At 42.7% G+C, this 16,227-nt stretch overlaps 1 protein-coding gene across 7 annotated transcripts in view; it reads left to right on the forward strand.

Annotated features, from left to right (window-relative positions):
* Positions 1-16,227, forward strand: part of IPO11 (importin 11) — a 255,344-nt gene that overhangs the window by 4,693 nt on the left and 234,424 nt on the right. For 6 of the 7 annotated variants that reach the window (XR_010602178.1, XM_005300957.5, XM_005300955.4 and 3 more), the window contains exon 3: positions 12,295-12,438. Coding sequence is in view for 6 of the 7 variants with exons in the window: in XM_005300957.5 (XP_005301014.2) it covers positions 12,301-12,438 (138 nt within the window). In the remaining variant the exon portion in view is untranslated. Of the gene's footprint in view, positions 1-8,539; positions 8,613-12,294; positions 12,439-16,227 lie in introns of all 7 variants that reach the window. The other variant, XM_065599018.1, reaches the window with a different exon arrangement.

Raw genomic sequence — 16,227 nt, forward strand, 5'->3', positions numbered from 1 at the left:
GGAAGGAAACACTACTAGAAATATCAAACTCCTCTTGGACTAAGCTGGGGTATTTTAAAAGCGTATCTAATCAGTCACAGGCAGAGATGCAAGTTGAAATGTTTGCATGCATATTTGTGTGAAAGTACATACTTTTAATAATGTCTATGAGAGTGAGGTACAGAATATGTACAAATGACTTCTTGTATGATAGTCACCTGATTTGTATTGGATGGCAAATTAGATGAGAAGTTGCAGTTCAGTATACCAGAATGATTTTGGGCTTTAGACGTATTTGAGGTTATTTTAAAAATAGAAGGCACAACAACATGTTCAGTGCTTTCTATTGGGAAAAGGAGTTTCAGTCTCACATCATATAATCAGATCAGAAATCCTGAGGACCATACCAGGAACAATGAGTAAAATGGCATTCCTACTAAAGGAGAGATTAGCCCCACTCACTAAATAGAGGTACTGAAATGTTGACAGATATTTTTATCAATAGTTCTGAAATTAAAAAAATCGGTAAATATTTAGCTACCTAAGATATAATAACCTCTGTGCACTCTGTCCTTGCTGAGGATCTATGGGATTACTTATCCAAGTTTCCCAGAATTTGCCAATATTATGCCTCCTAATTATGATTTTATATATGAATGCAGAAACCTGACTGGCACTTGGTTATTGTGTGTGTATGGGGTGGGGGGGAAGCCTTCTATGTGGACACAACTCAACCATGTTTCTTGTAACTTAGATAAATCATACGCTGGTTATTAGATATGGTTGTACTTGTAGTGTAGTGCTTTAGCTTTTATTGGGAAGAATCTGAAAAGCATTGTTCTGGAGCATTCTTCAGTCCATGCCATATCCGGTTTGCCCACTTACTTGATGAAAAGTACAATAATATTAGGATTTTCAATATTGTTATTGTCAGAGTAGGTGAGAAGATTTTGTTATCTGGGCTGGTAAATTTCCATAACACTAAAGGCTATTTACTGGCTGATATTTGAAATACACCTCTACCCCGATATAACGCTGTCCTTGGGAGCCAAAAAATCTTACCATGTTATAGGTGAAACTGCGTTCTATCGAACTTGCTTTGATCCGCCAGAGTGCGCAGCCCCCCCCCTTGAGCGCTGCTTTACCGTGTTATATCCAAATTCATGTTATATCGGGTCGCGTTATATCGAGGTAGAGGTATACCATTAGTGATGTCCTTTGAGGAGACTGCATGTTCCAGTCTGGAGGATGCAAGTGGAAGTGCAGTCCACTGTAAAGAAATGTAGGTTGACTGCGTGTTAGCCACAGAAATAAGGTTATGTATTAAGGTTATGTATTAAGGTATCAGCCACCCCATTTTACAAGTAAGAGTAATGGAGGTAGTACATGATCCTTTCTAGCAGAGCTGGAAATGGAACCCCGATATGTAATGTATCATAGACCTGTCTATGATACATAGACCTGAGTAAGAGCAGAATCCAGCCCAAGCTTTGCAGAGGACTTGTGCATTTTGAGAGGATGCCATTAAAAACCCAAAACTGCGACCTGTCTCCAGCAGCTGCCTCAGATCCTAGGAGATGTCTGCACTGCATCTTTGGCGCACATACTCTGCATTAGAACTACAGTGCTAGCCAGCAGGTGAGGGGCAGGAGGGGATGTTAAACAGTCAGATTCCAAGAGACCTGAGCAAATGCAAGGAGGATTCTGCATTAGGCAGAAATGACTAGATCCCTTTCCAGCCACTGCCAACTTCAGGGGGCTCCCGTTCCAAATACAGCCCCCAGAACTCAAGCCAGCTACAAGTACTTGACTGCTTGTCTCTATGGGCAACTGAGCAGGCAGAAATACACAAGCAGATGGCTGGGGGAGATACAGACAGATTCCCAACCCCCGCAGGAATGTCAGCCCAAGTGGGAGTCCCAGCCCCTTGTGCAGTGAAAACTCAAGTCACAAACTGGCCTGACTGGTCCTGTCACATTCGACCCCAGCCCCCTAGAAAGGACTATTTCAAAACAATTCACTTTTTTGCAGCATTTTTTCTTTGTAACAACAAATAGGAAGAATCTCATTCCATAATGTGATTGAAATACACTTTGCCCCACTGCCTCTCTGAAAGAATCTGACAAATATTTGTGCTTGACTACATCTAATCACTACTCTTAACCAGTAGACACACTCCATCCTAGAACTGGGAGAAGAACCTAGGAGTCCTGATTTCCAGCACTTTTCTGATGTTTATTAAATAGTTCCTTAACCCACTCCTAAAGAGTTTGTTGATTCCTACTTGAAAGGCGATCCACAAAGAGGAAGATCCAGAAGGGGTCCTTAAGGCTGCACATGGTAGAATTCCTGTTTTTCCGTATTCCTTTCTTTCTTTTTTTTAATAATTGGTTTAATTCATACAGTGAAGAAATTTACTGAGGGCAGGGATATTTCTAGTGGTATTGTAAGTTATGGGAAATAGTAGACATTTTGAGTAAGGGAAGATTGTGACTATATTAGGAAAGGTAGGAAAAGACAGTTAATAGAATGTAATTAAGTAAATTTAACTTCCTCAAATATACATTCAGAGTTGCCTGATAAGTCTTAATTATATGGAAAATGTGAGGGCTACAGAGACAGATCACACAATGGAGAGAAAATTCTTAAAGGGCCCATTTTTAATAAATTTTAATTCACAAACTGAGTAACAGATTTTGCTAAAAAATCTCTAGAAAATTCATGATGTGCTCTCAGATTCTGTGCTCTAAGCTCAGAGAACATACACAGTGTTGCGTTACAAAACAAAGAGCTTGAATTCTAGCTTTAAGTGTGAAACTTAACTCCCCTTAATAATAGAAGTGTTACTGTGCCCATCTAGTATCTGGATAGCGTTTGGATCATTCTAAAAATGAGAGCTTGTAAAAGGGATAATGGTAAAATAACACTGGTCTACAATTTTTGAGAAGTCGTCTGCTTCAGAGATAAAGTGTGCTATTTATTATGTATTTTGATGTGCTGAATTCAAATATGACAATTAAAACAACTAATTGGCTACTGTTTCTAAGATATTTAAGTTTTTACATTTTATATCTATGTATATTGTGTAGATAGTAGAGTTTTAATCATAAATTGTAAACCTAGGTCTTTTCATGTGTTTATGGTTGCTTTACATGATAATATTTCACCTGTCCTGTTTATGTAACACTTTAAAAATCAGCAAAAGGGTTATATAAATAACATTTATTATGAAACAAAAGGCAAAAAACTATTATGTACATAGTTTAGTCCTATTCAGTGTCTACTTGGCGCTTCTTGGCTTGTCTCTTGTATTCATTAAATGGAGCATCTCTTGTCACTGTCCAGCAATAGTCTGCAAGCATTGATGGGCTCCATTTGCCCTGATAGCATTTCTCCATTGTTGCAATGTCCTGGTGAAATCGCTCGCCGTGCTCGTCGCTCACTGCTCCGCAGTTCGGTGGAAAAAATCTAGATGAGAGTGCAAAAAATGTATCTTTAGTGACATGTTGCAACCAAGGCTTTTGTATGCCTTGAGGAGGTTTTCCACCAACGACCTGTAGTTGTCTGCCTTGTTTCCGAGAAAATTTATTGCCACTAACTGGAAGGCTTTCCATGCCGTCTTTTCCTTGCCACGCAGTGCATTGTCAATTGCATCATCTCGAAGAAGTTGACGAATCTGAGGACCAACAAAGACACCTTCCTTTATCTTAGCTTCACTTAACCTTGGAAATTTTCCACGGAGGTACTTGAAAGCTGCTTGTGTTTTGTCAATGGCCTTGACAAAGTTCTTCATCAGACCCAGCTTGATGTGTAAGGGTTGTAATAAAATCTTCCTTGATTCTACAAGTGGTGGATGCTGAACACTTTTCCTCACAGGCTCCAATGACTGTCGGAGTGGCCAATCTTTCTTGATGTCGTGGGAATCTCTTGCATGACTATCCCATTCACAGAGAAAACAGCAGTACTTTGTGTATCCAGTCTGCAGACCAAGCAAGAGAGCAACAACCTTCAAATCGCCACAAAGCTGCCACTGATGTTGGTCATAGTTTATGCACCTCAAAAGTTGTTTCATGTTGTCATAGGTTTCCTTCATATGGACTGCATGACCAACTGGAATTGATGGCAAAACATTGCCATTATGCAGTAAAACAGCTTTAAGACTCGTCTTCAATGAATCAATGAACAGTCTCCACTCATCTGGATCGTGAACGATGTTGAGGGCTGCCATCACACCATCGATGTTGTTGCAGGCTACAAGATCACCGTCCATGAAGAAGAATGGGACAAGATCCTTTTGACGGTCACGGAACATGGAAACCCTAACATCACCTGCCAGGAGATTCCACTGCTGTAGTCTGGAGCCCAACAGCTCTGCCTTACTCTTGGGTAGTTCCAAATCCCTGACCAGGTCATTCAGTTCACCTTGTGTTATGAGGTGTGGTTCAGAGGAGGAGGATGGGAAAAAATGTGGGTCCTGTGACATTAATGGTTCAGGACCAGAAGTGTCATCCTCTTCCTCTTCCTCGTCTGACTCAAGTGAGAAGGATTCTGGTGCATCAGGAACCGGCAGTCCTTCACTGTGGGGTACTGGGCGTATAGCTGATGGAATGTTTGGATAATGCACAGTCCATTTTTTCTTCTTTGACACACCTTTCCCAACTGGAGGCACCATGCAGAAGTAACAATTGCTGGTATGATCTGTTGGCTCTCTCCAAATCATTGGCACTGCAAAAGGCATAGATTTCCTTTTCCTGTTCAACCACTGGCGAAGATTTGTTGCACAAGTGTTGCAGCATATGTGTGGGGCCCACCTCTTGTCCTGATCTCCAATTTTGCAGCCAAAATAAAGGTGATAGGCTTTCTTAACCATAGTGGTTATACTGCGCTTTTGTGATGCAAGAGTCACTTCACCACAAACGTAGCAGAAGTTATCTGCACTGTTCACACAAGTACGAGGCATCTCTGCGCACTTTGGCTAAACAGAAATGTGTCCCTTTGCAAAATCAAACACTGACAAATAAGAGAGCACGACACTGTATGATTTCTAGAGCTGATATAGGGCAATTTGTTCAGCAGAGTGATGTAAGCTTCATTATGATTGCATCATCCATGACTTCTAGGAATAACATGATGCAATTCATATCATGTATGACGCAATACCAGCGTCAGATTGCATCATTCATTGTTTTGCCTAAAAGGCAAGTACTGTCCAAACCCAGTCATAGATTTATTCATAGATCCAGTCAAAGATGTATTTTAGTCACTTCTGGTTTAAATTGAGCTCCCTTCCCTTTATAACTCACTTATCCTCCGCCATTCCCAAGTCAAGGGTCGTATATGCTGACCCAATACCATATCTTGAAAACTAGAGCCAGTCAACAATTTTAAGCATCATTTTCGTTCTCGGTGACCCCAGAATTAGTAAAGTTTGACTACATTTATTTCAGAAGCATTTTGGCTGTAGAGCAGTGTAATTAGCAAAACTATAACCTGCATTCTTAAGAAATTATAACTCATACAATTGAACTCGCTGATGCATCATGGAATAGTTCATAAGTAATCTTCTATTAAACAACAGTTCTGTGCATTCTGCATTTCTCTTTTATTACCAAGTGTATTTACGGGAAAGTATAATCTGACATTCTGGAAAAGTCTTTGTTTTCGATGATGTGCCTTTTCAGATGGTTTTTTTTGGTCTTTTGGAAAAATGAATTCTTTCGATGCAAACACCATCTGCCTCCATTTCTCTTAAAAGAAATGCTGTTGTCATTGCTGTTTCTTGAACACATTCTGGGTGCTGACATTATTCATGTTTTCTTAATCGATGACATTTTCTTTTGCATAAAATGATACAACAAAGCTACATATTGCACAACGTTTTGGCTTTTGGTAAGCACTTTATCTATGTGTGTACAAATGCTGGGAAGAATTGTTGCAACAGTATTAAATTCCAGAGCAGAAAGATCTGCTGCAGAATGTTTGGCATGCTCCATTCCTGTTTCTGAAGTGAGACAGGGAAATAATTCAGATAGGTGTGACTTGATTTTAAATAAAAATAGGCTTGGCAGGATTCAGTTTAAATTGATAGATGTTGGTAAACATCAATTTCAGCTGAGATAGTGAAAGGGATGAAAAAAATCTTTTGGTAACAGCAGCCTCCCTGCCCTCACCTGCACTTGCACCTGCAGGGATTGGATGTCATCGGCCCTGTGGTAGCAAAGAAAGTCCTCTGCAGCCCTGCTATCCTGGGAGTTAGCGATCGGGGCCATGACGCTGAGCTGCAGAGAGATTCCTGTGCTGTCACAGGGCTGATGACTCTGATTCCTGCATGCACAAGGAGTGGGGAAGGCTGTGGTCCCTCCCAGCTATGACCTGGAGGAGGATGAGACCCTAGCCAGAGGGGAGTCCACCATGCTGCTGAATGGCTTTGACCCTGGCAGGAGCTATTCCACAATAGGGTGGTCTCCCCCTGCGTCTGGTGGCCCATCTTCCTCCTGGCAGTCCTGGCCAAAGGCCTCTGCCCTGCCTCATCAGTACTGCACTTTCCTTGCGCCTGTAGGTATCAGGTATCACTGGCCCTGGAGCTGTGCAGCTCTGCTGTCATGACTCCACTTGTTCAGCAGGAACTGTTCAGCATCAGGGTGGCCTACCCCATGCTCAGGTGCTTGTCCTCATCTTTGCAGCCATAATTGGGGTTTCTGTTCTGCTGAGCCAGGACTGTAACCTCCCCCACACCTTGTGGCAGGGTGCCTGGGACCCCTTCACCACGTGGGAAGCCGCCTGCAGCCTTGTTGTCAATACTGGGAAACTCCTGCAGCCCCACTGTCTGTGCTACCCTAACCCTACACCACCCCATAACTTCTTACAACCATAAAAATAAAAATAGTTAATTGTCAAAATTGAAAAGAAAATCCAATTCTGCCAAGCCTAAATATAAAATAGCAACACCGTTTAAATGTTAGATTTAGGCTACAAAGTAGATAACTTTACGGGCTTGGAAAGAGATTGAATTAATTGTTACCACTTGGTGGCAATATAACATACTATTTTATCACAAATTGAGATTTCTGGCTATGAGTGAGTTGTTATACTGGGTTCTTTAGGATCCAGGCAATGCTAGATTTACATGCTTTTGCTGAAGTAATCCTTTGATTTATTTCTTCATAGCAATTTCCTTGCCGGTACTGTAGCTGTACCTGATTTATTTGTACAATTTAGAATTTTAGTTAACAGATTATATTAATTAATTCAAGTTCTAAACTAGTGAAATTGTCCAACTTTTAAAGGGTCAATTCTTCTTAAAGATAGGTTAGTTTTTAAAAGGAAATCTTAAACTTGAAATCTAGTCAGTTTTTAAAAAGTTAAAAAATAATTTGCTGCTACACTAGCCTCTGCCAATTTTTATGGTTTTATTATAATTTTCCTATAATTCAAAAAAGTTTTTTTCCCTCCTTCCACTGTGTCAGAGAGAGAGACTCCATCCCTCTCGCTCGCTATTGCAGCATGCTCGGTGTAGAGGGGCAGGGCTTTGGGATGTTTCTGAGGAGGTCGGCGTGGGACAGGCACTGTCCCCTCAGAGCAAAATGTAGCAGCCTGCCTGCTTAGTGAATTGTTCCCATTCTCTTTGTGAATTCCCCCAGGAGTGTAAAACAGGTGTAAAATTTTAAGGCTCTTTTACATTGCCAGAGAGATGTAAAGGACAGTATGGCCTTATAAATACTTATGGTGCTTTACAGAACTGGTCTAAATTTTTTGGCTGAAAAAAATTCCTATCAGAATGTGCTCCAGGAACTGTTTGCTACTGACCTTTCTGGAGATGGTCAGTAGCCAATTTAAATTGTGAGTTTGATTCCCAAGCCCTCACTTGCTCTTCAGTTGTCTATGATGTAATACTGAGCATTTGGCTGCATATATTTGTTTACTAATAATTAGAAATAAAGGGTCAAACCTAGTTGCATTACTGTTAGGCAAGGATGTTCGGGGAGTTCCTCCAATGCTTCCCACTCCCATTCTCCATCCATTGTATTGTAGTTTAAATATATTATTGAAGTAATTGAAACCAGAGTTGTTATTATTGCGTTATTTTATTGCGTTATTTTGACAAATAAAATATGCAGAATTTTATATCGTGTGCAGAATTTTTAATTTTTTGCTGCAGAATTCTCCCATGAGTAGTTAATGTAACATTTGCTTCTTTTATGTTCATTTTTTGTTAAACGGACAGCAAGGTCATTATAAATTCACATTTAAAAGGGAAACAAATTTATGTTTTGTGGAAAAGTAAGTAATTAACATTCCCTGTTCAGATGAATTAGGTTTATGTGCATTAACATGGATGCCTAATGAGTGCAAATCTAGAATTTTCTAGGAATGTCTTTTGTCTCTAATTTTGAAGCTCTACAATCATTTAAACAGGTATAACATGCTTAAATGTATGAGATTGTGTAAATTAACTATTGGAAATTGATCAGTTACTTTTAACAAAGCAACATTTTATTCAGAATAGACAAAAGAGCTAATATTTAATTTTCACTCATCTGACACTTTCATATCATCCCAGGTTGTGCTCTGCGTGTTGCGAAAGTTGAAGCTACTTACAGTACTATTCTGAGCCTGTTGCGCTTTGCAGAAAGGTAACTAATAAAAAAACACCTCCAAAGCTATGTCTACTATGTCTACACTACGGGATTAATCCGAATTTATATAATTCAAATTTTGGAAACAGATTGTATAAAGTCGAATGTATGCGGCCACACTAAGCACATTAATTCGGCGGTGTGCGTCCATGTACCGGGGCTAGCGTCAATTTCCGGAGCGTTGCACTGTGGGTAGTTATCCCATAGCTATCCCATAGTTCCCGCAGTCTCCCCCACCCATTGGAATTCTGGGTTGAGATCCCAGTGTCTGATGGAGCAAAAAACATTGTCGCAGGTGGTTCTGGGTACAGCCTCACCCCTCCCTCCATGAAAGCAACGGCAGACTACCTTTTCGCGCCTTTTTTCCTGGGTGAACACTGCAGACTCCATACCATGGCAAGCATGGAGCCCGCTCAGCTCAAGACAGCAGTCATGAACATTGTAAACAACTCGCGCATTCTCGTGCAGTTTATGCTGAGCCAGGACCAGAAAAACGAGGCGAGGAGGCGACGGCAGCGCAGCGACAAGCATGATGAGGACATGGACATGGACACAGAATTCTCTCAAACCGCGGGCCCCGGAGCTTTGGAGATCATGTTGTTAATGGGGCAGGTTCTATCCGTGGAATGCCGATTCTGGGCCTGGGAAACAAGCACAGACTGGTGGACCGCATAGTGTTGCAGGTGTGGGACGATTCCCAGTGGCAGTGAAACTTTCGCCTGCGTAAGGGCATTTTCATGGAACTTTGTGACTTGTTGTCCCCTGCCCTGAAACGCCAGAATACCAAGATGAGAGCAGCCCTCACAGTTGAGAAACGAGTGGCGATAGCCCTGTGGAAGCTTGCAATGCCAGACAGCTACCGGTCAGTCGGGAATCAATTTGGAGTGGGCAAATCTACTTTGGGGGCTGCTGTGATGCAAGTAGCCAAAGCAATCACTGAGGTGCTACTATGAAAGGTAGTGACTCTGGGAAATGTGCAGGTCATAGTGGATGGCTTTGCTGCAATGGGATTCCCTAACTGTGGTGGGGAGATAGATGGAACCCATATCCCTATCTTGGCACCGGAGCACCAAGCCACCGAGTACATAAACCGCAAGGGGTACTTTTCAATGGTGCTGCAAGCACTTGTGGATCACAAGGGACGTTTCACCAACATCAACGTGGGCTGGCCGGGAAGGGTTCATGATGCTCGCGTCTTCAGGAACACTACTCTGTTTAAATGGCTGCAGCAAGGGACTTACTTCCCGGACCAGAAAATAACCGTTGGGGATGTTGAAATGCCAATAGTTATTCTTGGGGACCCAGCCTACCCCTTAATGCCATGGCTCATGAAGCCATACACAGGCAGCCTGGACAGGAGTCAGGAGCTGTTTTTACAGGCTGAGCAAGTGCAGAATGGTGGTAGAATGTGCATTTGGCCGTTTAAAAGGTTGCTGGTGATCGTTACTGACTCGCTCAGACCTCAGCCAAACCAATCTCCCCATTGTTATTTCTGCTTGCTGTGTGCTCCACAATCTCTGTGAAAGTAAGGGGGAAACTTTTATGGTGGGGTGGGAGGCTGAGGCAAATCGCCTGGCTGCTGATTACGTGCAGCCAGACACCGGGGCGATTAGAAGAGCACAGCAGGAAGCGCTGTGCATCAGAGAAGCTTTGAAAACCAGTTTCATGACTGGCCAGGCAACAGTGTGAAATTTCTGTTTGTTTCTCTTTCATGAAAACCCGCCCCCTTTATTGACTCCTTCTCTGTAAGGAACCCACCCTCCCCCTTCCCCCAGCTTGCTTTCAAAGGAAATAAAGTCATTATTATTTAAAAATCATGTATTCTTTATTAATGGATTATAAAAAGAGGGAGAGAACCCGGGGGGCGAGGGGGGGGGGCGTTGGGAGGAGGATCGGCGGGAAGGAAAAGGCCACTAAAAAAAGATTAAAAAAATGACAGCCTTTTGCTTGGGCTGTCCACTGGGGTGGAATGGGAAGGTGTACTGAGCCTCCCCCCCCCCCCTCGTGTTCTTACACGTCAGGCTGAGAAAAAGATCCTGCCCGTTGGGGAGAACGGAGTGCTGGGTGCTCTCTGCAAGCTCGTCGTCGTCCTCCTCCTCCTCTTCCCGATCCGCAGAATCCTCAGGTGTAGCTGATGAGATTATCCCCGCCTCAGAATCCCTGGTCAGAGGTGGGGTAGTGGTGGCAGCCCCCCCTAGAACTGCATGCAGCTCGGTGTAGAAGTGGCATGTCCATGGCTCTGACCCGGAGCGACCGTTTGCCTCCTTTGTTTTTTGATAGGCTTGTCTGAGCTCCTTGACTTTCACGTGGCACTGATCTGAGTCCCTATTGTGGCCTCTCTCCATCATGCCCTTGGAGATTTTTCAAAAGTTTTGGCATTTCGTCTTTTCGAACGAAGTTCTGCTAGCACTGAATCCTCTCCCCATATAGCGATCAGATCCAGTACCTCCTGTACGGTCCATGCTGGTGCTCTTTTTCGATTATCGGCCTGCATGGTTACCTGTGCTGATGAGCTGTCTGTGGTCACCTGTGCTCTCCATGCTGGGCAAACAGGAAATAAAATTCAAATGTTCGCGGGGCTTTTCCTGTCTACCTGGCCAGTGCATCCGAGTTCAGATTGCTGTCCAGAGCGGTCACAATGGTGCACTGTGGGATAGCTCCCGGAGGCCAATACCATCGAATTGCGGCCACACTAACCCTAATTCGAAATGACAATATCGATTTTGGCGCTACTCCACTCATCGGGGTGGAGTGCAGAAATCGATTTTAAGAGCCCTTTATTTTGAAATAAATGGCTTCGATGTGTGGACGGGTGCAGGGTTAATTCGATTTAACGCTGCTAAATCCGAATTAAAGTCATAGTGTAGACCAGGCCCAAGAAACCCTGACCTTTTGTAAGGCACTGGATATGGAGAAAACTTGCAACCATAGATTGTGGGCTTGTTCTCCTACTGAAACTTATGAAGCCTATATGCTCTCAGAAGCGCTGTCATACAAAAGAAGACACTGGAAGAACTTTGGCTAATTTATGTCCAAGGTTGTATCCTCTGTGCTACCAGGCTAATACTGTTTATTGCTTTCTTCCTAATACTTGTACCATTCCAGGAAAAAAAGGATAAGTTAAGGATATAGTTCATCACAATCTGAATGTTTATATTGTTCTTTTGTCAATAGGCAAATTCACCACTGAAAGTTGAAAGCTGCTAAACTTTCTGGTATCTTAACAATTACTCACTTCTAGTTTTCTCTTAGCATTTTAGGAGAGGATGGGCTGCATGCTACTAATGTGGAAAAATTGGCATTAGAGAGAGAAAATAGTTCTGTGGATAAGGCACTAAATTGGGACTCAAGAAATTTGGGTTCTGTCATGGTGCCCCAGATTTCCTTGAGCAAGTCACTTAATTGCACTATGACTTGGTTTTCCATCTGTAAAACGGGGAGCAATACTCTGCCTTGCATAGATGGTGTGAGGATAAATTCATTTATATATTCAAGTGCTTAAATACTATCGTGTTGCGTGCCATAGAAAAGTATGTACTTTTTTTTGTAAGAGCTCGATCCTATAAGGTGATTAAAATCAAATGTGTGCTTAGGTAATTTGCTGGATTGGGAGTGCAGTGTTCAGCATCTTTCATTAATCTGTACATTAATGTTTTTCCTTTTTAAATATTCTTATCAGATTTTCATGGATCTCAATAGTGCCAGCACTGTTGTGCTGCAGGTCTTGACCCAAGCCACCAGTCAAGATACTGCTGTGCTGAAACCCGCTGAGGAGCAGTTGAAGCAGTGGGAGATACAGCCGGGCTTTTATTCAGTCTTGTTGGTAAGCTGGAGTGAAAAGTGCTATTCATTACATGTTTATATATATATATATATAATTTTCTACCATTCAGCCTTTTCCTGTTACTTGTCACCTGACTAAGTTTTGAAGAGGTGGGCAGGACATTTACTTGATCACGTGCACTTATTTATACTTGTAGGAAATAAGTCTCAGTCTTGCTTCTGTAATAGTTCAGAGAATGGTTTTCTCCTATCAGTTGTAGTAAATAAACCATTTTCAACACTGGTTCAGGAGTGCTTGTTGTTAGTAACATGTCGTCTGTGACAAGTCAATTTTTTAATGTAGTTAAGTCTTCAGTGGCTAGGTACTTGTCTTTTGCTTTAGTTATTCATATCTTAATCACAAAGAGAGGGGGATGTAGTACTCTAAACTTCCACATTTGCTTTTTTAGAAGAGTTGATGTAGTATGACCAAATTAAATGTCTGCATAAAAATACTCATTAAAAACAGAAAGCAAATCAATTGCTATATGTCAGACTATTGTAGTAAAATATGACTGTGGGCCAAATCACAACATCTGCATGGAAAGGAGGAGGATGGGGAAAGTAAATTTCATCTTGCAATTTCCTTGGAATTGTCCCATGAGGGGTGTGTGGGGTTTGCCTCTTTTGGAGTGCTGGGTGAGCACAGTCCTTCAAACCAGTTGCTGTCATGATATCTGCAGGGCTTTCCCACAGATCTGGTTATATTTGAGGAGAGCTGGAATGTTTGCTTGGTGGCCCAGAAACCTCTGCATTACTCCCAATGTCTCCACTTCTCCTCTCCCAAAATGGCAGTAAGGTTCTTCAGGAACCATTATGACAGCAGTCCCAAACTCTCTTCTTCTCCCCCGCACACAGTTATAAGGGGATCAATTTGTGGAAGGTCTTAGAGAGGGTCAGCACTATATTACACGAGGAAATCTCTGCAGATTTGAAGGGGAATAAGTAAGATAATAAGTGCACAATAGTAGTCTTCTGGCTCTGCCTCTCTTATCTAGCCACACTCCCTGAAACTGCAGAGCCCTAAACTTGTGGAAATCTGGTTGGAATTGAGGGTGAGGAAGGTGATACTTACATTCAACAATTCCCCACGCCTCACACCCTTGTGACAGAAATTGGTCCATTTCTATAGTTTTTCATCCCCTGTGTATGGAAAAACAGAAGTTGAGCTAGCCCTGTTTTTATCCTATAAGACAAGAATATTTAATTAAAATGTTTCAATAATAGTCATTTTAAACTATGATGATCTCTTTTTTACAATTTTGTTTTCATTGAATGTTTTCTATTAAATAAAGCTTATAAACTTTATAAGGGGTGGGGAGTGTTATCTCTCTGCACAGCACATTGGACCCATTAATGGTAAGGCACATTTTCAACAGATTATTTTTCCTTTGGTGAAAAAGATCAGTAATGATAAAATAACTGTTTCATTTGACAGCAATGCAGCCAGAGCATATAGCACTTCTTTGGTTAGGGATCTGACATATTTTTGTGTATTGCAAAATCAGAAACTTCTTAAAAATGTCCATGTATCTCTCTTGTCTCCTGGCATAAAGTTGATATTGTTTAATTCTCCAGCCGCTCTCTTTAAAGTTAATCTTTTAATTATTTCTGGGGGAATTCTGTGCCAAAAAATTAAAAATTCTGCATATTTTATTTGTCAAAATAGCACAATATAGTCACACCAGTTTCAATTATTTTTGGTCATTTATTTCAAAATACCTGTCAGCAAGTATGTAACAATACAGACAACAAAAAAGATTCAAGAAATGTTTTTTGACAAATAGATTCCTTACTAGGTATAATACAGAACTCTGAGTAATAATTCATATAAACTGTAATACAGAACCATATTTCCCCCACCCCTCAGAATTCTTGCAAAGGCTTGGAGGAGTCATCGGTAACAGAGGAGCTGAGGGAGAGGGAAGAAAATTGCTCCAAAAGAGCCTGGATGTGAACTTGGAGGGTTGTTGGTATGAGTGGGAAAAGTATGGAACAGGTTTGTTGGGGCAGGGACGGTTGTTAGAGAGCTTCCCCCATTCAGACCCTGGCTGACCCCTAGCCTCTCCCATTCAGTCAGGCACATCTGCCCTGTCCCTGTGTTTTTCCTGCACTCCCATGTGTCCTTGCATGCCCTGGCCACATGTGTCCCTCCACCCCCACTCAGACACTCACTCGCCCCATCCCCATGTGGCTTTGTACCCCCTTCCCCATCCCCATGTGTCTCTGTGCCCCCACCCAACCACTCTCCTGGCCCTATGTGTCCCTGCACCTCCTTATCCCCTGTGGCCCTGTGTCTCCACTCCCATTCAGCCTCTACCCCAGTCTGTCCTCTCTCACTAGCCCTTATGAGCTCCTGTCTGAGCCCCCCCCGCCCAGCACCCCACATTGTCTGTCTCCCCATAGCCCCTGTCTCCTGACCTGGCCCGCTGCGAAGAAGGCAGGCTCTTTCTCTTTCCTTGCTGGTGGGGAGCTGCTGCTTTTTTCTGTCGCCACAGCGCTGTCTGGTGGGTAAAAGGTGGAACTGCAATAACATTTCGGCAGAAGCTTTTTTTCTGCGCAAAAAAATAAATATATGCAGGTCTCGTTAATTATGCACACACGCAGTAGCACAGAATTCCCCCAGGAGTATTTTAATGGAAGTTTTTGTGGTGTTAGAATGATTTAGAAAATCACTTATAGCTGTGGCAAAAAAGTATCTTAAACACTGTATGTGTTTAAGTATTTGGGTTGCTCTTCCCTCCATTGCTACATTTTCCCACATGTCTGCTGCCTAGTATTGTCCTCTGTACTTCCCTCTTCATGGTGAGAATGGATTCTGAGACCTGGAAGTGTAGCTTCAGACTCTTCCTCCCGAATGTCTTATGTATACAGTCTACTCCTGAGTGAGTTCTGTGCCAAAAAAATTAAAAATTCTGCACACAGTATTTTAAAATTCTGTAAAATTCTGCATATCTTATTAACACATTATAATCACACCAGTTTCAATTATTTTGGTAATTTATTTCAAAATATCTGTCAACAAATATGTCTGTAACAATACAGACAAGAAAAAAGATTCAGGAAATCTTTTTTGACAAATAGATTCCTTACTAGCATATTAGTACAAAACTTTGAGTAATAATTCATTTGAACTACAATACAGAAACCTATTTCCCGCACAGTTCAGAAGCAGTGCAAAGGCTTGGGGGAGTCTGGGCTAATGGAGGAGCTGAGTGAGAGGGAAGTAATTGTTGGGAAGGAGTGAATTTGGAGGGTTGTTGGATGTGGGTGGGAGAAGTATGGAACAGTTTTTTTTTTTTTCTGGCGCGGGAGGGAGATTGTTAGGGAGTTGGGGAGCCGCCCCCATACAGACCCTGTCTGACCCCCTAGTCACTCCCATTCAGTCAAAAACATCTGCTCCTGTCTCCTTGTGAGCCTGCACCCCTTCTCCCCTGTCCCTATGTGTCCCTGCACCCCCACTAAGCCATCCCTGCAGTCCCGTCCCCATGTGTCTCTTTACCCTCCTTTCCCCCATCCCCATGTGGCCCTGGACCCCCACTCAGCCTCTTTCCTCCCCCTGTCCCCATGTGTCCCTGCACCCCCAATACCATTCTGCTCTGGCTCAATGCTGTCACTCCACTAGCTCCTGTGCCCCCACCCCAGTCTGTCCCCCCCCACTAGCTCTTCTGAACCCCAGTCTGTTACCCCCTGCCCCCAGCAGCCCCATGTGCCCCACTCTGTCCGTCCGCCCCATATCCCGTGCTTCCTCACCTGGCCCACGGTAGGGCACTGTGAGGAACACAGACTC

Source organism: Chrysemys picta, chromosome 6 (genome assembly GCF_011386835.1).
Source record: "Chrysemys picta bellii isolate R12L10 chromosome 6, ASM1138683v2, whole genome shotgun sequence".
Taxonomy (NCBI): domain Eukaryota; kingdom Metazoa; phylum Chordata; order Testudines; family Emydidae; genus Chrysemys; species Chrysemys picta.